The following is a 24,256-nucleotide window of genomic DNA, read 5'->3' as shown; positions in this document are numbered from 1 at the left end:
AGGCTTACTGGATAAAGTCTGTGCTCACTTTAGGCATTCATTCATTCATTCATTCATTTATTGTCTATCAGCCATCCCTTCCCATTTTCAAGACTCATCTCTACGATAGGATTTTTCCTAAGTTGGGTAACCCATAACCCAGTGCCAGCAAAATTAAAAAAACCCAAACCTGTTGCCATCAAGTTGATTCCAACTCATAGCAACCTCCCTTCAATTTAGTGTTTTTTCCCTTCCATACGCAAAAAGTGTTCCCATGTACCTGTTGGAAAATGATTATTTATCTTGATAATCTCTATGCTTTCTTGTCAGTTAGTGTGGGTATACTTAGAGTATCACAGTTTACTGGGTCTACTTGTATGCATAGCATTATAGACAATAAGGAAAGGTATAAGGTATCTGAAAACAAGTATGTAACATGTTGGAATCAGAAAATTTAGATTGGGAAATACCATAGATGTCACCCCTTTTGCAAATGAGTAGAGTAGATCTTTTCCGTAGAGACAGAGAATTTTGCGACTTTATAGTAGATTGCTAGTTAATTTTTTTTTAGCATGGTTCAATTTATTTTTGTTGTTTACTGTAGTATTTGCATATAATTTTCAGTGCTCTACTTTAAATGTTTAGATTATTGAAACTTTTATATTAATTTTAAGTGTCTGTTAACTGCAAATGTATATAATTAGTATGCTACTGTTAGGCGATTATATACAGGTCTATAATTCCTAATCTGAAATCCTCAGTGTCATCTATTTTGGAATTTATTTGGACCTTAGAAATGAAATGTAATATGTGTACTGTATAATATGAAATAATCTCAGCTAGATCTGAGGTAGCATCCCTAATCAAGCATATCTGAAATGCATGAGTATTTACACAAAGTGGTATTAAAAAAAAAGACCATAAATCAGTTCAGGTCAGGTTTTACTACCTACCATGTAATTTTGAAAGAACTCTAAATTTTCAGAGCTTTTTGAATATAGAAATTGCAGATAAGGGATTGTAGGCCAGTAGTTGATGCTTAGTGAAAATAAGACTAATTTGTATATTTTTAGTAAAAGTTGTCAAATCATTTGAGTCAACGCAACATATATTTGAATGTGCAAAAGTGCAATTAAATGGTTTTTAATTTGGAAATATTTTTGCATGCAATTTCTTTATTTACCAGGTGGATGGATGATGGCTTAGTAAATGATATCACCCCAAAATTGATAGGAGACAGACCCAATACATACATATACACAAAAGCACTGGCAGAATATGTTGTACAACAAGAAGGAGCAAAGCTAAATGTGGCGATTATAAGGCCATCGATTGTTGGTGCCAGCTGGAAAGAACCTTTTCCGGTAAGTTGTTTGAAAATGATTTGTGAATAATTGGATTTTCAGATTCGAAGTTGTAACTCTGTATAAAAACAGTTGGCAGTTGTTTAAGAGAAATATTATTTACTGAACATGGTGCACGGTAGCAAAACTGTTTTCCATTCATAGGAAGAGATATTGGTACTTTTGTTTCTAATGTGATGGTGGATGTATAGGAATGCAGATCAACATTTTTAAAAATCTAATTGGAAATTAAACCAAAAGCTATGAAATTGTCTTGAGTCAAAGGAGACCATGCTTTATGAGTTTTGTGATTGACAAGAGATTGCACTGACATATCAACATGTGTTGGCCTTTAAAATTATTTAGTGATAAGTTTCCCTTGTAAATCTGAAGAGAATAGAAATGAGAATATTCAGGGCCTTATTTTATTTCATTTGCTAAAGTACCGAAAGAGGTAGCCCCTCTAAGAGGTAGACTGTCTCTGTATAGGTCACAAGCTAAGAACAATATAAGATGCTATGGTATCTTGCTATAAAAATATTATTTGTGAATCCCTGGAATAAGTGAAACCAGAGACACATTAATTGTTTTAGAAAAAACTTGAGTCTCTATAATGGTAGTAAGTGATAGAACCTGTTTAGTTCCTTTGACAATTATTCTGTTTTCCTCTGTCTTAACGCAGTAGTTTTGAGAAGGATATACCATTTCTCCTTAATCTCAGGATGCTGCATCAGTAAATAGCAAAAAATCAAAATTGAACCAGCTTAATTTAGCAAAAGTATTTGACAGATGTAAACTTTTATTTAAATTATCTTTGCAGGGAATTAATGTAAGAGTAAGTAACCCCTTGAAACTGTTTTCACTTGGTGATTTGAGATCCCAGAGGAAGACTGCCCCTATTTGGGAAAAATAATTTGGCCTGAATCTAGCCTATTTTTTGGTTTTCAGGAAAAAGAACTACCAAATATGTATTTGAGGTTGTAATTTTTTAAAATAAGAAATTTCTAGTTTCATATTATTTCTAAGCTCCTCCCCTTTTTTAAAATTTTTGGTTTTAGGGATGGATCGATAACTTTAATGGACCAAGTGGCCTCTTTATTGCGGTAAGTAAACCTTATTATTTATTTAATGTTCTATATATTTTTCTGTTTTCTGTGTGTGTATGTGTGTGTATATATATAACACACACATTCTGGCTTATGTATCTTAAGGTGTTGTTTTTAATTTCAACAAAGGCAGGGAAAGGAATTCTTCGAACAATGCGTGCCTCCAACAATGCCCTTGCAGATCTCGTTCCTGTAGATGTAGTTGTCAACATGAGTCTTGCGGCAGCCTGGTATTCCGGAGTTAATAGGTATATGAGGTGACGATGTCGCTTGTTAAATATATAGTAACTGAGGAGGGAAAACAGAGCTACTAACTAATGTTAATTAATCCCTCAGTCCTGATATTACCATACCAATATATATAGACAGTATCACTTCCAACTGCAAGAGTTGGTATTTTACCAGTGGTAGCAAGTAGTCTCATCAGTAGTAGTAGTTAAGAATTAATATTGATTCTCATATACTACAGGATGGACAAATTCATTAGAGATTTAAAAAAAGAAAGAAAAAATTCTGCCCTTCCCAAAGATTGCTTTCTGTCCATACTAAAACTTGATGTAAACTTGACATATATAAAGAACTGAAATTCACAGAGAATGGTTCACATATATCAAACATGGCATACTAGAGCAGTTTTAACCAACCATGGCCATCCTTCTTTTAAAAGAGTGTAGTAGTGTTATAGGTAACACTTAAACTTTATTTTTCTCTAATAAATTGCCCTTGTTTTTAAATTCAATATTTTATCATTCAAAAGAAGAGATGTGATTATATGAATATATTGTTTCTGGCAAAAGGGAACTCAGTCCATTTCTAGTCTTTTTTAACTAGAGGCTCTGAAAATGGAAGCCGTATAGGAAGACCTGAAATCATTTGTTGTGTTATTGTTTTCCTTAAATTTAAAACTAGGCATTCCTGCTAATACAAGGAATAAAAAATGGGGGGGGGGTAATCTGTTTTTTTATAAATAATGTTTTTGGTAGGGGAGGGAGGAAGGGATTATAAATAATCATTCAAACATAAAAATCCTTTAAGGGTAATTTTTTTAAATAATAAGTATAGAAAAGGTACCCATCATCCTCATTTCTTCCTACTTAAGTATTATATAAGATTTAGGGTTGGATAAGTTTGGCCTCTTTATATGTTTCATTGCTTTGATCTTTGTCTTTGCAGACCAAGGAACATCATGGTGTATAATTGCACAACAGGCAGCACTAATCCTTTCCACTGGGGTGAAGTTGGTATGATTTTACCTGCATTTTTGAATATTAGAATAAATCTTAACTTAAAATGTGCACTGAGTTTATATGTTAGAATGACCCATGAAGCCATTAAGGCTACTGAGTTACCAATTTGTTCTTATTTTAATTGCCATCTTCGAAGTAACTGCCTTATAGTTCTAAGTAATGTCTCACAAATTTAAAATATCCTGCTATATAGTCCACCCTATCCTTTTTGACCTCGGTTTTTTTCCGCTGACATCTGTAGCAACACTTGTAGATACCTATGGTGTGGAAGGAATGCTTTTTTTCCTCCCTCATGGGCACCCTCAGTCCTGACATTGTCTGATAGGCAATATCATTTCCAACTACAAGAAGAGTTAGTATATCACAGAAGATAGCAAATAGACCCAAGAGTGGTAATAAATGAAGGAGTTAGGAAGTAGGATACAGTATGCAAGAATATTTTCTATTTTATTTATCTTATTTGAATTCACAGATTCACAGTGTGATATGCCACTAGTTCCAGGATAGGAATAGGATGATTTAAAGCCCATTGAAATGGAATTATTTATAAGTTGTTATGTCATTCTGTCCCAGGGTTTTTCTGTAACATTATTAAGTTTAAGTGTTGACATTGCATAACCTTAATAAATTACAGCAGAAGTTAATTTTGGGTTGTTTTAAACTTGTTGGTATATGTTAATTTGAGCAATTTATTCATAAGCAAAGGGTGATGATTTTCCTTTTCTTTTTTAAGTAAGTACAGTAATAAGAATCTGGAAAGAGGAACAGAAAGAAAGAAGCTATCGTGAGAGGTGAAATATAGAAAGTGACATTGTAAACTGGCATAGGTAAAACATTAAAAGGATTTTAAGAGCAAATTTTAGCAAAAATTTCATCAACTGCTCAGGACATTTCTAATATTCATAAATACTGGGAGTTCTAAAACCACTTGAGTTCAGCAGTCTAATACTCATATTCTCTTAGCTACTATAGAGAGTAGAAAAGTTTGTTTCTGTAAATGAGAGAACTCTGACATCTTTGGTAAAATATTTTGCATTGTAAACCATGGTTTTTTTTTCAAAACTTCATTACATGGTTATTATCAAAGCTGTTACACAACTTTTCTTCCTCAGAATACCATGTAATTTCCACTTTCAAGAGGAATCCTCTCGAACAGGCCTTCAGACGGCCCAATGTAAATCTAACCTCCAATCACCTTTTATATCATTACTGGATTGCTGTAAGCCATAAGGCCCCAGCATTCCTGTATGATATCTACCTCAGGATGACTGGAAGAAGCCCAAGGTAATGATGGCTAGCTCTGTCTTTTCTGTTCCTCTGACTGTTCAACAACCCATGCTTATACTAAAATGCATTATTAACTTTTTATTTGTTTATGCTTATGATAAGGCTTAATGGCCTTTTGTGAATGAGACTCTTGAATTTAAGACTTTGTCAAAAAAGAACAGGTAGTCTTGTAAGTCACTCTAATTTGTTCTAGAGTTTGGATGATAACTTATTGTCATGTGTTCAATTCTAGGTCTAATTTTCATTTTTTCCCTGAGTAACAAATAATATTCAAAATGCTTTGATGCTTATTTTTCCCACAGGATATTATCTAAATCATTCCTTCAAGATGAATCCTTTAAACCAAGTATTCAGGCGCCCTAATGTTAAGTTCTATTCCAACAACCTATTGCATCATTATTGGAGGGGTGTCAGTCATACAGTACCTGCATTATTGCACGATCTTGCACTCAGGTTGACAGGTCAGGAACCGTGGTAAGAAGAATAGCAGTAAATACACTACGTATTGGTAAGGTGGTGGAAGCTTGCTGGAGAGACGGAAAGTCACTAGCATGAGCTTTTCCTATAGAATTACTAACCGAATGAATCACAATCACAATCAGGATGTCAGGATGTTTCATAAGAATTGGGGATATTTGGAGAGACTGTGTCTCTCACTGTATTAGGCTATTGTGCTCTAAAATCCCATGATATGGAAATGTCCTACGTCAAGGTTGTCATTGTTATTATAAGCTGAAGTTGAGCCCTTCTCCTCTCCCCCTTAAAACCTAGGGGTGAATTTTTATAGGGGATTAAGAGTAAAATGTTTTTGCTTTAAGTAGATGGTGTGGTTTTATATGAAAAAACAAATGCTTCTAGAAAATTAACCAGAATATATCAGCTGCCCATTCAGCTTATAATATGGTACTTGTTTCTGACTAATTTTCCAGGTTGGGAATTGCATAGTTTAAAAAAAAAAAAAAAGGAAAATTTTTATTTTCTTATAGTTGTTTTAGCCTTTCTTCCCTTTTTTTATTTTTATGAAACCCTACAAGCTTAAATAATGTTCTCTTACTGTCATTACCACATGATCACAGTGAAATACTATAAAAATATTTATTTTTTTTTTAACTACATTGGCGTTACAGTGGAGCCTTTGATTGGAGAGTTCAGGATTTGAGTATTTATATGTAAAGAAGATGCTGATTCCAGAATTTCCATCAACTGCTCAAAAAATAAAAGTGAGGTATCTGCCAGTTATAGTGTACCAGGATCTCAGTTGCTTGTAGGGATTTTTCTGTGGATTCAGTTGTCCATGATGTTTTTAGCTCTATATGTTAAATATTGAAATATGTGAGATGTGTTGAATTGAACAACTTTAGAATAGGTAAAGAAATACTAGTAAAAAGAGCCAAAATATATCAAAACTGTTAAGTTTTTCTGGAACGATCTACAAAATGCAGTATTTGTCATTGACGGTATTTTATTCATGACTAGAAAGCAGATGTAAATTTATGAATGATAATGATCATGGTTTCTTGATATTAATGAAATTATTGCAATTTAGGGCAGAAAAGTCAAAACTGGGTCAAAAAAGTAAAACAGCTTGAATTAATCACAGTGCCTTATACAGAGAAAGGGGGCTTAGTAAACTTAAAAAAATGAGTGAATAGCCCAAATGTCTTAGTCATCTAGCGCAACTATAACAGAAATACCACAAGTGGATGGCTTTAACAAAGAGAAATTTTTTTTTTCACAGTCTAGTAGGCTAGAGGATCAAATTCAGGGTGTCAGCTCCAGAGGAAGGCTTTCTCTCTCTCTCAGCTCTGGAGGAAGGTCTTTCTCGTCAGTCTTTCACTGGAGTAGAAGCTTCTCTGGGCAGGAACCCCAGGTCTGAAGGACACGATCTACTCCCAGTGCTGCTTTCTTGGTGGTATTAGGTCCCCAACTCTCTGCTTGCTTCCATTTCTATCTCTTGAGAGATAAAAGGTAGTACAGGCCACACCCCAGGGAAACTCCCTTTACATTGCATCAAGGATGTGACCTAAATCCTTTTTAACATAAAATTACAATCACAAATGGAGAACAGCCACAGAATACTGAAAATCAGGCCTAACCAAGTTGATACACATGTTTTTTGGGGATACATAATTCAGTCCATGACACAAAGTTTACAAATTATTCAGAATAGGTGTTGCTACGTAACAAAGCATCTCAAATTTGGTAGCTTAAAACAGCAACAGTCATTTTATTATTTCTGTCAATTTATTATTTTTCTCAGGATCAGTAATTTAGGAAGGGCTTTTTTTTTTTTTTTTTTTAGTTAAGCAGTTCTATCTTGGAATCTTTTATTGGGGTTGTGGTCAGATGGAGGCTAGGGCTGAAAGAGTGGGGGAAGGAGGTGAAGTAGCTGGGGAGAAGGCCTGACTGGCCAAATGTCATTGTCACTTCATGTAGTCTCGGGATGTCTCCATATAGTTTCTTTGCTCAGACTAGTGGCAGCCTTAGGAGAATTGGACTGCTTACATGGTGGCTGAAGACTTCGGGGGGGAAGTATTTCAGCAAGTATTTCAGAGTGGACCCTACATTGCCTTTTCTGACCTAGCTATGGAAGTCATGCAACATCACTTTCACCTCATTTTTTGGTCACAAGCAAGTGCTAAGCCCTACCATATTCTAGGAGGAGACATAGACCCCATCTCTCAATGGGAGAATGGTCAAGGTCATTTACTCATGTAAATGATTGAGAAGGAAGATACTTTTCTAGCCATTTTTGGAGGGTGCAGTTTGCTACAGTCAGCCCTCTAGTCTGAACAATTCATATTCCTCCCTATGGAAAATACACTTACTCCTTTCTCCCAAAGACCCCTGTGGCATCAGTTTGAAGCCCAGGATTTTGTAATTTAAATCTGATCCAGCTGTGGATGAGACACTTGAGAAGTAGTTTTGTTGGTATAGCTACTCAAGTATATTTCCTCAAGTATTGATTTGAAAACCTGTGAATTAAAAAGACAAGTGATCTACTGCCCATACACCCAACATACGGTGGGGGAACAAGCATAGGATAATAGCTTTAGATAATCTTGTTTAAAAAGAAAAAATGAGCGGTACAAGCAGTCACTGGTCCATAACAGTTCTGAAATCCACCCAGGTTCATCTTGACAGTTTCTTACTTAGGGCTCAGTCCTACACTTTGCACGTTCTCAGAGGCCCTTGGCCCTGCTCTCTGTGCTATTGGCCCTGCCCTCTGAGCCATCCCTCCTTTTCCATAAGAAATGGTCTGTGTTTACAATTGAATGACTGGTAGCCTGTTTCCTGCCCATAAAAGATTGGGAGTACAGAGCAGGGGTCAGCAAACGTTTTCTATAATTGCAAATATTTTAGGCTTTGTGGACCATATGGTCTCAGTTTGTTGTTATAGTGTAAAAGAAGCCATAGACAGTCTGTAAATGAATGGGCATGACTGTGTTACAATAAAACCTTATTTACAAAAACAGGTATCAGACTGGATTTCGCTCACAGGCTCTAGTTTACCATATCCTGGTCCAGAGGCCTCTTTTCGTTTTTTGTTGTTTCTAATGCTTTAAGTGCAAACTGATATAATCCTTTTTAAAATTGTGTGGGTTTCCTGTATATCCATTTTAAAACATTCTACTCCATTAGACCAAAGCCATACCTACAGATCTCTTTAAGATATGCCCTTTTCTATCTTGGGTCCTTTATGAGGTTGTAGTGGGACAACACCCTTAGCACTCTTTACTCTTAGATCCTGCCTTTAAACAATAGCATTTCTGTGAGACATGTCCTTAAGATTCGGAGAGAGCCTTTTGTTTGTCTGAAAGATGCTATGAGACACTACCTTAGATTTTCCTGAGGTCTTAACAAAGACTCTTTCAGCCCCACCCAGGATTTGATTTATGCTTAGAATCCATTTCTTTGAAGAATTCTACCCCCCCGCCCCCACCGCCAGTATCGGGTACTTCACCAAAGTTACCCTTAGAAGAATTCTTGTCAGGCATTTTACATTTCCTCCAAATTCCACTCAAACTGAATAGTGTGGTTTTTAGATCATCTTTCTCCTCTCTCATTTTACTGTGGTAAGCCAGGTGGCACCTTCAGCACTGGCTGGAAGTCTTGTCTAGACCAACAAGTTTATTAGGTACAGTTTCTATCATCCATGATAATGCAGTAACACTTTTGTTAAATTTTCTGTCAAAATAATGGCCTTATTTCTTCCAACAATATCTTCCTCATTTTCCTTTAAGCCCTCACCAACAGCCACTTCAAAGCCCTTTAGGCTTCTACTGACATTCTTTTCATGGTTGTTACACGTTTCACTAGCAGTCTCCCCAAAACCAAACCAAACCCAGTGCCATTGAGTTCATTCCGACTAATGGCAACCCTATAGGACAGAGTAGAACTGGCCCGTAGAGTTTCCAAGGAGCACCTGGCGGATTCGAACTGCCGACCCTTTGGTTAGCAGCCGTAGCACTTAACGGCTATGCCACCAGGGTTTCCGCAGTCTCCCCAAGGCCCTCCCATATTCTGTCTACTGCCTGATCCTAAGGTTGTTATCACATGTTTAGGTTTTTATTATAGCACTACCCTACTGTCAGTACTAAGATCTGTTCCTTTTATCATTGCTGTGTAACAAACACCCCGAAGTAAGTGGCTTTAAACAATCATTTTGTATGATTTCTCACTATATGGGTCAGGAATTTTAGAAGGGCTTGGCGAGATGGTTCTGGCTTAGAGTCTTGCAAGGGGTACAGTCAGACAGGGAGTGGAGCCAGGTACAATGTGGAGGAAGGAGGGGTAAAGAGGTACAAAGCAGCTGGGGTGGCCAGGCATCTTTCTCTCTGCCTGTAGTCTCAGCCTTTCCATGTGGTCTCTCCACATGGACCAGTTTGGGCTTCCTCACGGCATGGCAACCTCAGGGGGAGCTGGACAGCATACGTGGCAACTGAAGGCTTCAAGGGTGAGTATTCCAGTGAGCAAGGCAGAAAGCTCCATTTCCTTTTCTAATGTAGCCTTGGAAGTTACAGTGTTACTTCCACTTTATTCTGTTGGTTACAAGAGACCTTCACCTCTTGATGGGAAGATGTTTAAGGTGAAATTGTAGATGAGAATGTAAGATGGTAGATACTATTGCAGTCACCTTTGCAAGTTAAAATCTGCCACAAATAGGAAGTAGCAAGTAAAGAATCTTCTTACTTGAGGTTTGCCCTGTGTGAAGCCAGCTTTCTAAGTATCAAAGCAGGAATGATTCATGACCACTGGGAGATTATAGCCTAAAAGCAACAAGGGACATAAATGTTTTTTATTTTGACTTTTTATAAATGTTAGCTACAAAGTTTTAAAATTTATCTTTTTAAATTTGTGTAGATATTTTCTGAGCAAGGCACTAGGCTTCTTTTTTAAATATAGTGCCTACTTTTATATTAAATTAATATCAATCATGTCATTCATGGTGTTTACTCTTACATTTTTCTGAGTGGCAGCTAGATAAAAATCTGACTCACTATGTATCTTGACATAATTATAAAAAGTACAACTCAGACATGCATCACATGGATTCCTGGTTAATAATCGTTGGGAACTAGAATGTATATTGTTATATGTAGAAGCAGGGTAAATTATTCATTTTGGCACTTGAAATACAGTAGACATTTCATCATTGTTAAAAATGCATCTCAGAAAAAATAGCTCCATGGTCTTGTGCTTTGGTTATTTAGCTTAACCCTCTTGAGCTCAACTTCTCTGAACCTAGTATTTCTCAATTGTGGTTCTCACTTTGGGACAATTTTGTACCCCCAGGGAACTTTTGACAATGTTTGGAGATATTCGTAGTTATTAAAAAGGGGGGAGTATTGTTACTGGCATCTGATGATAAGAGGCCAGGGATACTACCAAACATCTTAGAGTGCACAGGACAGCCCTCCACAACAAAGAATTTTCTGGCCCAAAATGTCTACAGTGCTGAGGTTGAGAAACTCTGAATTAGATATCCATGAAGATCTCGTCCTACTCTAAAGAGTTGCCATTATTTTTTGAATGTTGCCGTAATAAAAAATAAATACTTGGAACATACGTGACAATATAATCACAAGCATCTGCTCTTATGGCATGCTTGACCAAAGAGTGATGGGCAATGTTTAAGTTTTTTTTCATTCTCCATAGTATTCAATGTAGTAGTTCTGTTGCCTGATAGTCTATGAATTTTATATATAAATGGCCTTTTTAATTTCTTTCTTCCCATTTTTTAGTTGTAATTATTTTTGAATGGCTGAATCAATTCTTGTTTTTAGGGTAATTCTGTCACTTAAATGTATCTTAAAGACTAGATGAGAATGGTCAGTGAAAAATACTTAGGAAGAAAATCTTTTATGATATATGTTGGAAAATTGCGTTAACCAAGTATGTGTGTCATTTGAATATATTATACTGACTGTGATAGTGTGTATTGATTTATTTACAAACCTGTTAAGTCTTTTTGTTGATTTTTAGAAGAAAATTGTCTTAATTTCTTCTTTCTAAAAGCAAGCCTGTCTTCCCCCCGCCCCCTCCCCATGTGCTTTCTGTGTGTGTGAACTATTCATGTCCAAATAGAGCCTTTGATGCTTGATGATTCTTTTAATGTTTAATGGGGGTTTTGTTTTAGAATCATTTTACTGCATGAACTACAGTTTTTCTTTACATAGTCCATATTGCCTTATTTTCTCATAGTATTCTGGATTCAGGGTTTCACTCTAAATGTATTGAATGTGTCTGTCATCAGAATTGTTTAGCTAATGTTACTGTTTTGATTTTTGCCCCTGATTTCTAATGTTCATCCTTAACTCAGGGGCTTCAAAACTACATATAATGCCAATCCTTATTGTTGGAATAATAATGGGATTATTTTTAAAGTATTTCTCAAAAAATGTTTTTGTTTTTACCTGAAGTTGGGTTTTTTGGGTGTTTTGTTGCAGAAAATTCTTTCTTCCCTCTCCTTACTTATCATAGGTGATAATTACATTGTATAGATTTTTTTTTTATACCACTCAGGTTAATGTTATGATATCAATGACTTACAGTATGCTAGGATATATAAATTGACAGATTTAAAGATTAAGGACCCTGCCCTCTTAAAATGAAGCAAACAAAAAATTATTGAACTCTCTTATTTCCATAAAAAACGGATATTGGGACTATATGAGGAAATGAAATATTTGAAGGTCTTTTTCAGAAAGTTTCAGTGTAAGTCATTGAAATCACGGCACAAGCAGATGACCAAGAGTGGCACCAATCAATGCTAAAGAGGAAGTTATTGTTACTGTTGTTTTTTAAAGAGAGTTGATTAAATGGCAAAGGAATATTTCTGTATGCTTTGCTTTAGTGATGCTGAAGAGTTGGAATTACAATGTTACACACTGTATTACGAGTTTACAGAAAATCTTAGTAATGCAGCTAAACTAAAATGTAGTTTAAAGAACAAAAAGGGAATGTTAAATTCATTTATTTCTCTAGTATTTTATGTAAAATTCGACTTTGTAAAGTATTGAATTTCCTTTGTGAATTAATTTTATGTATCAGCAGAACTCATATATGGAGTATTAAATTCATTTGATACTGCTTCAGTTTTTCTTTTCGAATTTATGAAGTGTCATTCCAAGATACAGAAATATTCTTAATCCCTGTTGGTTTTGTGTATTTAATTATGCATTAAAATTTTAATGCTAATGTCTATATTGGCAGTTACTGGTACCTTGGGTGGTGGTAGAATTTTTCCTAATGGATACAAAATATGAATCTATCAATTTTTCTTATAATACAGGATGATGAAAACAATAACTCGCCTTCACAAAGCTATGGTGTTTCTTGAATATTTCACAAGTAATTCTTGGGTTTGGAATACTGACAATGTCAATATGTTAATGAACCAACTAAACCCTGAAGATAAAAAGGCAAGTATTTTCTGTTTTATATTAGGAAATAAGCAGTATACTAATTACAGAACCATTAGCAACCTGAGAAATAATTGGATAAGTCAGCGATTTATTTATAATCATTAAAGCTCAGTCATAATTGTTGGTGATAATTAAAGTTGCTTTATCTTAGGATTTATAGTGTAAGTATTTAAAAGCAGCAAAGGTGTCTTCAAAGTTTGACTGAAATGCTGATTAACTTTCCCTTTAAATGTTGGGTTAAGAGAGAAACTTGACTTTTATATCCTTTTCTCCCCCCAACACCTTTTCTCTGAATTTTGAGACAGAAATTGTTTTGCATATGCTCTTTTACTTTCTATCATTCCCATATTTTCCCCTCTGCTAGTTTGGAATTTAAACAAATGATTAATTAGCTCAGCTGCTAATTGTAAGGTCAGTGCCTTGGAAAAGACGTGGCATCTACTGAAAAATCAGCAGCTGAAACCCCTGTGGAGGGCACACACTTCTACTCTGACACACAGGGGGCTCCCCATGAGTTGGAATCATTTCCATGGCAACCACAAAAAAATGCATTCTCCCCACACGTGCTTTTTCTCTGAATTTTGAGAAAACCTTCTCTCAGAAATCATTTTTTATATACTCTTACTTTTTGTCATTCTATATTTCGCCCTTTGCTGATTTGGAATTTAAACTCTTTATGTGTGGGTTTTTTTTTTTTTTTTTTGAGGTTACCCTAGTTCTTTTAACATGCGCACCAAACAAAGGGTTAAACAATTCCTATAGTCTTCTCTTTAATGGGAAACCCTGGTGTCATAGTGGCTGGGAGTTCGGCTGCTAACCAGAAGGTCGGCAGTTCAAATCCACCTGGTGTTCCTTGGAAAGCCCGTGGGGCAATTCTACTCTGTCCTAGGGTCACTATGGGTTGGCCTCAACTCAACAGCAGTGGGTTTTTTTTAGTTCTCTTTATTGATATTTAGAACCTTAAAATGTTTTAGCTGTGGTCCCTACTTGCACCAACTTACATGATTGCCCATTACTTTAGTTCTCTATTTAAACCCTGTAATTAGAAATTATTATTTTATTCAGTTTTTATTTAGATTTAATTATATATCTACTAGAGTCTTTGCTCACCATTCCTTCTTGTATCTCAGATCTTCTCTTTAGGATCATTTTCTTTTTGCCTGAAATATATTCTTTAGAACATGGCTTAGTAGGGGATGGGATCTGTTAGTAATGAACTCTCAGATTTTGATTGTCTGACATGTCTTTATTTCACCTTTGTTTTTGTAACACGATTTCAGCACATTAAAGATAATCTTTTTGTGTTTTGTCTTGTGTTGTTGCTATTGAACAGTCTAATTTCTGTTCTTTACAGGTTATCTGTTAATCCTCACATAGTTTCAAATTTTGTTTATGTTTGGTGTCCTACGCTTTTACTATGAATATGTCTGGATGTAGTTTTTAAAAATTATTCTGCTTGGGCTGGGCTTTCTAGATATAAAGTTTGTGTCTTTCAGCAGTTTGAGATAATTCTTAGCCATTGTTTATTCAAATATTTGTTCATCATTCTCTAGTCTTTTTATGAAATTCTACTGTATGTTAGGTCATTGTATTCTCTGGGACTTTTAATTTCCTATTTTATATCTATTTCTTTCTGAGGTGAAATGTAGTTCTTTTTTTTTTTTTTTTTTAAGTTTTATGCTCTAGTCTATCAGCTGTGTCTAAACCATCCAATGTAATTTTGGGTTTCAGTTACTGTTTTTATTTTTAGAAATTCTGTTGATTTTTCAAATCTTATGAACATTTAAAAAATAATATCGGAGCTAAAAGAGTGTCTGCAGGCCGTGCTCTTGGGGTTTCTCCAGTCTCTGTCAGACCAGCAAGCCTGGTCTTTTTTTTTTTTTGGTGAATATGAATTTCGTTCTACATTTTTCTCCTGCTCTGTCCGGGACCCTCTGTAGTGATCCCTGCCAGAACAGTTAGTGGTAGTTCTGGGTTCAGTCTGGTGGAGGTTGTGGTAGTTGTGGTCCACTAGTCCTTTGTACTAATCTTTCCCTGTGTCTGGTTTTCTTCATTCTCCTTTGCTCTAATCAGATGTTTCTTAGATGGCTGCTCACAGCCTTTTAAGACCTCAGTCACTATTCCCCACAGCCAGATGTAGAACATTTTCTTTATAGACTATGTTATGCCAGTTGAGCTGGATGTCCCCCGAGGCCATGGTCCCCAGTCCTAGGCCCAGTAGCTTAGTCCCTCAGGGCATTTGAATGTGCCTGTGAAGCTTCTATGACTTTGCCCAGGTCAAATTGTGCTGATATCCCCAGTATTGTGTACTGTCTTAACCTATATAGCAAAGTTACCACTCATTTCCTATCTAGTTAGTGTTTTTTCTTCCCCACCCTTCCACTCCCTCATAACCATCTAAGATTGTTTCTTTCTGTATGTAAACCTTTCTTGAGTTTTCATAATAGTGGTCTCATACAGTATTTGGCCTTTCGTGATTGACTTATTTCACCCAGCATAAGGCCCTCCAGATTCATCCATGTTGTGAGGAGGCATTTCACAGATTCACCATTGTTCTTTATCATTGTGTAGTATTCCATTGTGTGTATGTACCATAGTTTGTTTATCCATGGACACTTAGGTTATTTCCATCTTTTTGCTATCGTGAATAATGCTGCAATGAAAATGGGTGTGTGTATGCCTATCTGTGTGACGGCTCTTATTTCTCTAGGATATATTTCTAGGAGTGGGTTTGCTAGATTGTATGGTGTTTCTATTTCTAGCTTTTTAAGAAAGCGCCGTATCGTTTTCCAAAATAGATGTACCATTTTGCATTCCCACCAACAGTGTGTAAGAGTTCCGTTCCCGCTACAACCTCTCCAACATTGTTATTTTCTGCTTTTTTTAAATTTGTGCCAGTAATATTGAGGTGAGATAGTATCTCATTGTAGTTTTGACTTGCATTTCTCTAATGGCTAATGATCACGAGTATTTCCTCAATGTGTCTGTTAGCCACCTGAATGTCTTCTTTGGTGAAGTGTCTGTTCATTTCGTTTGCCCATTTTTAAAATGAATTATTTGTCTTTTTATTGTAGAGGTGTTAGATTTTCCCATGGATTTTGGAGATTAGATCTTTTCCAGTTATATCAAAGCCAAAAAATTTGTCCTAGTCGGTTGTTGATAGATATTTCAGTTTTTGGTTATTAGGAATAATTTTTCTAAGAACATTCATGTTGCCCATGTACACACATTTGTGTAGGGTATATATCTTGGTAGAATAGCTGTGTCATAGGGTATGTGTCTCAGGCTGGGTTCTCTAGAGAAGCAAAACCAGTAAAGCGTGTAAATATAGAGAGAGAGAGATTTATATCAAGGTCGTACAGGCTGGAACATCTCAAGAGTGTGGGTCAAGATAGAGGCTTCTGATTCACGTAGCTGCAGGGGCCGGCAAACCCAAGATCAGCAGGTCAGGCAGCAGGGCTCTTGCTCACCAGCAGCGGTGATTCTTGGCTGGCAGTTTTTTTCCTTCAAGGCATTATATATGTCATCCCATTGCCTTCTTGACTGTGTGGTTTCTGCCAAGTAGTCCAAGCTTGCTCTTATTGACTTTTCTTTGTAGGTGACTTTTTGTTTATCCCTAACCGCTCTTTAAAATTTTCTCTTTGTCTTTGGTTTTGGCAAGTTTGATTATAATATGTCTTGGTGATTTTCTTTTGGGATCTACCTTGTGTGGGGTTCGATGAGCATGTTGGATAGATATCATCACGTCTTTCATGATACCAGAAAGTTTTCTGCCAACAAATCTTCAACAATTCTCTCTATATTTTGTTTTCCCTCCCTGTTCTGGTACTCCAATTACTTGTAGGTTATTTCTCTTGATAGAGTCCCACATGCTTCTTAGGGTTTCTTCATTTTTTAAAATTCTTTTATCTGATTTTTCTTCAAATATGTTGGTGCCAAGTGTTTTATCTCACTAATTCTAACTTTCATTTCCTCAATTTTGCTCCTCCAACTTTCTATAATAAAAAAAAAAAAACTAGTGCCATCGAAATAGAGTTGTCTAATTCTGAAATTTTATTGTTAATCTTCCGAATTTCTGATTGCTGTCTCTCTATAGATTCTTGCAGCCTGTTAAACTTTTCATTATGCTCTTGAGTAACCTTCTTAATTTCCTTGAGTGCTTTCTCTGTGTGTTCCTTGGCTTGTTCTGCATTTTGCCTGATCTCCTTCAGAGTTCTGTATATTAATTTTTTGTATTCTACCTCTGGTAATTCCAGGAATATCTGTTTGTCTGGAAAATTCCTTGATTATTTGTTTTGGAAGCTTGTTGAAGCGATCATGGTGTGCTTCTTTATGTGATTTGATATTGTCTGTTGTCTCTGAGCCATTTATAAGTTATTGTATTATGTTTGCTTACTGTGTCCTAGCTTCTTGCTTTGTTTTGTTTTGTTTTGATACAACCAAATGGGCTGCTTGAGTGAGCTAGCTTATTAGCGCCTTTGAAGGTCTAATGTCCTGTTACCAGATGTCACCAGATGGCTAGAGCTGTTACCAGGTATATGAGCCTGGGAGTCCGTTCACTTTTCATGTATGGATTCAGTTTGGATGTCCAGAAAGTCAGTCACCAAGTATGTGGTGCAGGCTCTCGTGTATGGCCTTAGAAGAGCAGAGGCAATTGGTGTATGCACAGGTATCTTGTTGCAGCAGGGGGTCACACTATGAGCAAGGCAGGGGGCTTACAACCAACCCCCAAATGTGAGGATCACACATCCCGGTTCCCTAGAGCACACAGGTGGGTGGGCTCTGCAGCCGGACCATGGACACCCAGTGCTTTTAGATGTAAGGACTGGGAGGCATCACTTATCCTTGGGCCCCTCTCATGGGTAGGTGGATGGCATGGGTGGAGCCACCAGTCCTCAGGCCCCTGAAGTGGGTAGGTAAGGACCCTGTTTAATAGGCAGGTAGCATCAAATGTCAAAAACCTGCCTCTCCACTGCACAACTGAAACAGTAAAAGTCGGACCTGAGGTGCATGCACCCTTGCACTGTGCCAACAAGTGCAAATGCTGCTGAGATGGGCCCACACAGGTCCATGCAGGGGTAAAAGGCATTCACAGTCTGGGGACCGCTTGTGCCTGGACGGGAGCTGCTTGTGCCCTGAGTTCTTAGCTTAGGGGAGCCAGCAGATTATTTTTTTCCCCCCATTTGCTATTTTGTTCCTTCTCCAAGACCAGGAAAATGGCTCAAGGTGCACAGCAGGACCTATCTCAGGCCCAGGGAATTCAGCTGCCACTGAAGCTGGCTCGGGGCCTGGGGCAGAAGGAGGAGGGATCAGATAAATGGGAGAGAGTTTTTTTCAAAAGGGGTGCTTTTAGATCCACGCGGCAAATGATACGCAAGCACTTTAGCCGAGAGCACTGTTCTTCGCTGATCCCAGAGGGATGAGTAGACTCTGCAGCTCTCTCTGTGGCTGATAAAACCGTGTCCTGACTGCTACCACCAGCCTCGCTGTTGTAGCGCCAGGGGATTGGGGCTGAGGGGTGCCAGTTCCTGCCAAGTCAGGTCTGGCAACTTCTCACTACTTCTGAACCATCTCTCCCTCCTTCTGCAGCTCAGTCTGATTTCTTAACTTTGCCTTTGTTGTTCAGGGCTTCTAACTTGTCACATACATAATCAATTCACTTGTTTTTTCGGGTCTTTGTTGTAAGAGGGACCACTGGAAGTGTGTGACTCCTCTGCGATCTTGGCCTCACCTCCATTTTCATGTTTTTAATGATTTATTTCAGTAGGAGTTTTTGTTAGTTTAGAATTTGCTGTTTTCAGTTAAGTGATGGCCTATAGTCAATAATCTCTTTGTCACTCCAAAAAAATTAATCTGTTTGTGGGCTGAGAAGCACTGCATGGTACGTAGTCCTGTTATTTTACCATTTTTTGGGTTTGGGTTTTAGCATTTCTGAAAGGCTTTCTTTTTTGGCCCAGTCACTGTTACCTAAACTCCTAAATTGGCTTTCATAACACATCCTTTCTTTTGATATCAAAAGCGTTCTTAGGAAAATTAATCAGTGTCGTATACAGGACGTATTGAAGAAAGGAGAGACTGCAGATAGGAAGGAACTGGAAATGCATAAAGTGGTGAGGAATACATAGATCTGACTATTTGGACGATGGGATTTTGCCTTTTTTACTTTTTTTTAAACAAAATAGTGTAGGTTTCTTTCTCCTTACACTTAACACACTCCTCTTCAAATGCTGTCATGTCTTCTCAAGTGTTTCTTTGTGTAATGGAAAGTGTGAAATAGGAATAAGAACATTGTTGTGACTAACAGTAAGATTTCAAAAGTTAATTCCATATTTAAGCATTATATAGTCATGTCTTTTAGAATTGGCCTGTAAGAAAAATACGAATTTTTGACTAGTTTTGATAAAAGTTACTCCAGAAAGTAACCAATAATTTTTTGTTAATTAACGTAGACATTTAATATTGATGTACGGCAGTTACATTGGGCAGAATATATAGAGAACTACTGCATGGGAACTAAGAAATACGTATTGAATGAAGAGATGTCTGGCCTTCCTGCAGCTAGAAAACATCTGAACAAGTAAGTTTGTCATGAGTTTAATTTCTTCTTGTCTTGCTATGAAATAAATATTAAAGAATTTTTAAAATAATTTGGCATGGTGAATGAAAGATGGTGTTAATCTGTTGTATTTAGAAAAGAACTTAACTTTGGACTGGAACAGTAAAAAAAAACAGTAGTGGTATTTATTTCAGCCTAGGATTGTTGAAGCTTACTAGCGTCGCCAAATTATACTGTTCTTTAGCATGAAGTTCATTTGGAATTTAGTTTTAAAAGTCACTATGACCCTCCCTTTTATTACTACTGAAGAAGTACTAATTAGGAAAAAATAAAAATATATTGTAAACTGGAGGTAATGCATTAAAGTTTTTTTTACACTGTTCAAGAGGAAGGGTGATAACAGTACATCATTCAGCATAGAATTCTAACTTTGTTTATAAAACAATTTTTATTCTGTTAGGTTCTTTGTAAATAAAAAATCAGGAAAGAGGGAAAATCAATAGTCCATTGTTTAGAGATGCAAGTAACTTTAATAGTAATCTCTTTTATTTGTATAGTAGTTTTTTATAAGTTTTCAGAACTTTCATATTATTATGTTTCTCATGTTATACAATTCTATGAGAATTTGCAGAGCAACCAGTTTTACAGATGAGGAAATGGGCTCAGGGATGTTGTCTTTTTTTAGCTCATATCATATTAAGTGGCAAAGCAAGTTAGAATATTGATCTTTTGACACCTAATTCAAAGAAAGCTCTTTTCTCTATATCTGTTGTTCCTATATTATAGTCTTAGCTTACACAGCCTACTGAAGTTAATAGAATTTATATATTATTATATATCTGGAAAGTTTATATTCCTTTCAAACACCATCAAAAGTGTTTTGAAACATGAGCAAAGTAACTTGTGTTATTCTTTCAGAATGGAAAGGCCCTCCTTTATAGAGCCAGTGCCATGTTTCATTCTTAGATGACGACTTGTCCAGTTGGCTGTTGATCATGTGGCCCTCTGCTGTTTACTATATTTTGTTTATATTGTGATGTATATAATAAACCGTTTTAGATAGGAAGCTCCAGAAGTTCAAGGGACAGATCTGTTTTGCGTACAATATACTTGATGCCTAGCACAGTATTGGGTATACAAAGGATGCTCCTTAATATTTGTCGAATGAATAAATTTCCATCCCAAAGGTACTGTTATGAAAGACTAAAATTCACTTAGTTTCAAATTAACATGTATTTGAACTTTGAGTAGATTAAAACCTGAGCATTAATTAGCTGCCATCCAACAATATAGTATTCTAGGATATAATTGCCCGACATGTCTCTTCCTTTGCTTTCCAGATTGAGGAACATACGTTATGGTTTCAATACTATCCTTGTGATCCTGATCTGGCGCATTTTTATTGCAAGATCACAAATGGCAAGAAACATCTGGTACTTTGTGGTTAGTCTGTGTTACAAGTTTCTGTCATACTTCCGAGCATCCAGCACTATGAGATACTGAAGACAAGAATTTAGCATTAGAACATCTATGCATACGGTGGTCTAAATGCACAAAATGTAAACTGTACTTAAGTCATCTCACCTTTTGTCAAGACATTAAACCATCTTAGATCGGAGTGTGGAGTAAATTATGGTACATTTTATGTAACATTTTAATGTTTATGCTCATAAAAGCCTAGTGAACACACTGTGGTATGCCAGCTCAAATCTACGATAGCCACCGAAACCATAATTTTTAACATTTTGATCCCTGGGGGACAGGGGTGGGGTGAGGGTAGGAGTGGGGAAATAGGAACACTGACCAGTATAACTGTGCGATTCTGGAACATATTAATTAAAATATGCCTTAAACATATAGTGAATTTCTAATTCTAATATTCAGTGCAATGGAAAGCATCTGTTTGGACAGGAATACTAGCTAAGTTGGTAGATATTTGATTCATCAGTGTTTGATTTTTTTTCCTAAGTTGAAGTGGGTTTTAGCTTTGTTATATTATAGCAAAACTACTCTCACGTCATCCTGTCGCTGAATGGTCTCAAATGTGAAAGACATGTTCTCTTTTTTTCTGATTAAAGGTCTAATACAGATCATTTTTCTATGAACACTCAATTGCTTTCATAATCAGAAGGCTGTATATTCTTCTAAAGACCATACTGGATCTAATTGTGTTTGAGAATCCGTATCAACACGAGCTATGTGTTTTTTGAAGGAACATGAAAACAAATTTTATAAAATTGTTAGTATTAAAAATAATAGAAATAAAATTTTCTTGTCCAAATTATGATCAAATAAAAATCAATCCTGTGAGATTTTGTTCATGTTTTGAAGCAAAAGGATTTCTTGAGCCTTTGGTTGGGGCCCCTGGTGGTGCAGTGGTTAAGAGCCAACCTAAAGGTCAGCAGTTGGAACCCACGAACCACTCCTTAGAAACCCTGTAAGGCAGTTCTACTCTGTCCTGTAGGGTCGGAATCGACTTCACAGCAATGGATTTGGTTTGGCTTTTTGGTTTTGGTTGGGCAGGAAGGGATTCATCACCATATCTTTGCTCACCTCGCTTTATAAATTTTATTCAAAAGACTTTAAAAAGATTTGTTCTGTCTTTCCATTGAAAACTGAAAGTGCATTATTATGGAAGAATGTAATAAAGCTAAGAAATGTTCTCACGTGTGTAAGCACAGAAACTAATTTTTGATTTTGAAAGCTGAATTCCTTCAAGAAGAATAGAATAATGTGTACAAAATTAAATAAAGGACTTTATTTACATACCACATAAAGTAGCAAACTGTTGAATGAGTTTGAAGATACCATCTATTTTTTTCTGCATGTGGTTTTAGCTTTAGAAAGAAATGCATCATAGAAACAAGTAATAGCAAGAAAATTGATGTATATTTTAATGATACCTTATAATTCCTTTTAAATCTTAATAGTAGTTAATTCTACTTACTGTTTTAACATACATTTGTTTTAACAGATTATTTAGCATAATACTGTTCTAATTAAGCTGATCAAGTTGTAGTATATTAAAATCATCAGCAGTATATCTTGAACATGTTTAAAGAGGTCAGTTCACAATACAGAAAGTTACATAGAACTTTACATCTAAATTTTCTTTGTCAATTTAAATGCAGTGTATAAATAGTTTATTTTGTTATTGTTATTAAAAAAAAAAAAAAACTAAATGTAAAGGAAATCACCTTCTTCCATGCAGGTGTATAATCTTGAAAAGGGAAAATGCTTCCATGTTGAAGCCAGATTTTCTGTAGTAAAACTTTTAAACATTGTTTTAAAAGAAATATGTATATATAAATATATATATATATTCTTTGAGATGATACTAAAGTCTCTGGTCTAGGACCATACCTTGTATAAGGTGTGAGAGACCATGAAAACGTTTAAAAATGGAATAAATGCTGATGCCTTTGATTTAAAATGGCCCATGTAGTTAGCTACAGATGCTGTATACATTGATTGCTCCATCTCTCCAAATATATTTCCATAATGTATTGAAATCATGCTAACATTTGTATGTTTTTTATACTTTGGCCAAATATACCTAGAATCAATTCAGTTGTCTTTATATCTTGCAAAAGAATCAGGTACAACTTGGGCAGGTTTGTGTAGTGTATAGGGGTTTAGGCCTCTGAACTATTTTATTGCTCTTACAATCTAACTTTCAGAGAAATGACAACTAGGAGTATGCAGAGGCTACTACATTTATTTCATATGCTTGTTTGTTTAGAATTCTGTGGTCAAAAGAAAAGCTAATGAATAAAGTAACTGTATCATCCTGGAACTTAAAATTTTAAAAACTAATAGAAAGAATATAGATTGTTGACCCTTACCAACTAGACTTTAAGCTTAAGTCAGAACTTAAAGGTTTTGGAAGTCATTTCTGTTTGATGTAGATTTTAGTTCTGTTTGATTATATCCTCTACACAAACTTTCATTAATTAACGGGATAGCCTATTAAATAAATTTAATATTTTATTAACTCATTTGTTTAAGCTGTATTTTAAAACATTTGTCCGTCCCCCCCCCCATTCATTATGGACTCTCATAAATCTGGCATATTACGCACCTGTCAATTGTGAGGTCATTGTGACTACATGTAAATGTGACTTGGCGCTATTGATGTGTCCTAAAGCTCAGCATAGAGAAGCACAGCAGTATGCTCTTTGACTTAAGGCTGGTATTAAAGTAAACATTTTATGAATCTGTGTAATAAAAGTTTGGAAGCAGGGAGGAAAAAGTCTTATTTCTTCCTTTTTTGTGATTGTCTACAGGAACTGGTTTGGGGTTTTTGTTTTTTTGTTTGTTTTAAATGTAAATTGATAATCGTTTACAAGAATAAATAGAAGCATTATTGGGTGCCTTTGTTTGTAAACCAAAAAAGGAATAAATGAATCCCTATATTTCCATTATAGTATTTATTGTATTTTTACATTCTGGAAATTATCCTTGAGATAACATGGCTAACATTACAGGAAGCAGTCCTCATGTATACTTCTGGTCCTTTTTAGGTGTATTCATTAATTCTTGTATCTTCATTTTATTTAATTCTAACTCCCTTAAACAATATTTTAGGGGAAGCATATAGGCAGGATGAACACTTTTTGTTACAAGTATTGTTTTTCTGTATTAGCTGCAATGAAGGTGGTTTTTCTGTTTTCTAGAAATGGTACCAGGAGACTGCCAGGGTGTCGTTAGGCTCTAGCTGCACTCCTCCACATTGAATGATGCTGCGTTAATTTATAGGTACATTTGCAGTAATTTGTCTGTCTGCTGGGTAGGGTACAAGGATTCATGA

At 35.9% G+C, this 24,256-nt stretch overlaps 1 protein-coding gene across 6 annotated transcripts in view; it reads left to right on the top strand.

Moving 5' to 3' along the window:
- Nucleotides 1-22,628, top strand: part of FAR1 (fatty acyl-CoA reductase 1) — an 88,280-nt gene extending 65,652 nt beyond the window's left edge. For 4 of the 6 annotated variants that reach the window (XM_010592214.3, XM_023550824.2, XM_064288393.1 and 1 more), the window contains 8 exons: nucleotides 1,166-1,343; nucleotides 2,381-2,425; nucleotides 2,558-2,685; nucleotides 3,602-3,669; nucleotides 4,788-4,959; nucleotides 12,758-12,887; nucleotides 19,340-19,467; nucleotides 20,787-22,628. In XM_010592214.3, the coding sequence (XP_010590516.1) occupies nucleotides 1,166-1,343; nucleotides 2,381-2,425; nucleotides 2,558-2,685; nucleotides 3,602-3,669; nucleotides 4,788-4,959; nucleotides 12,758-12,887; nucleotides 19,340-19,467; nucleotides 20,787-20,949 (1,012 nt within the window). In that variant the 3' untranslated portion in view covers nucleotides 20,950-22,628. The remainder of the gene's footprint in view (nucleotides 1-1,165; nucleotides 1,344-2,380; nucleotides 2,426-2,557; nucleotides 2,686-3,601; nucleotides 3,670-4,787; nucleotides 4,960-12,757; nucleotides 12,888-19,339; nucleotides 19,468-20,786) is intronic. The other 2 variants (XM_003411998.4, XM_010592215.3) reach the window with 2 other exon arrangements.
- The last annotated feature ends 1,628 nt before the right edge of the window (nucleotides 22,629-24,256 follow it).

Source organism: Loxodonta africana, chromosome 7 (assembly GCF_030014295.1).
Source record: "Loxodonta africana isolate mLoxAfr1 chromosome 7, mLoxAfr1.hap2, whole genome shotgun sequence".
Classification (NCBI taxonomy): domain Eukaryota; kingdom Metazoa; phylum Chordata; class Mammalia; order Proboscidea; family Elephantidae; genus Loxodonta; species Loxodonta africana.
This window is presented reverse-complemented; position numbering and strand designations above follow the sequence as displayed.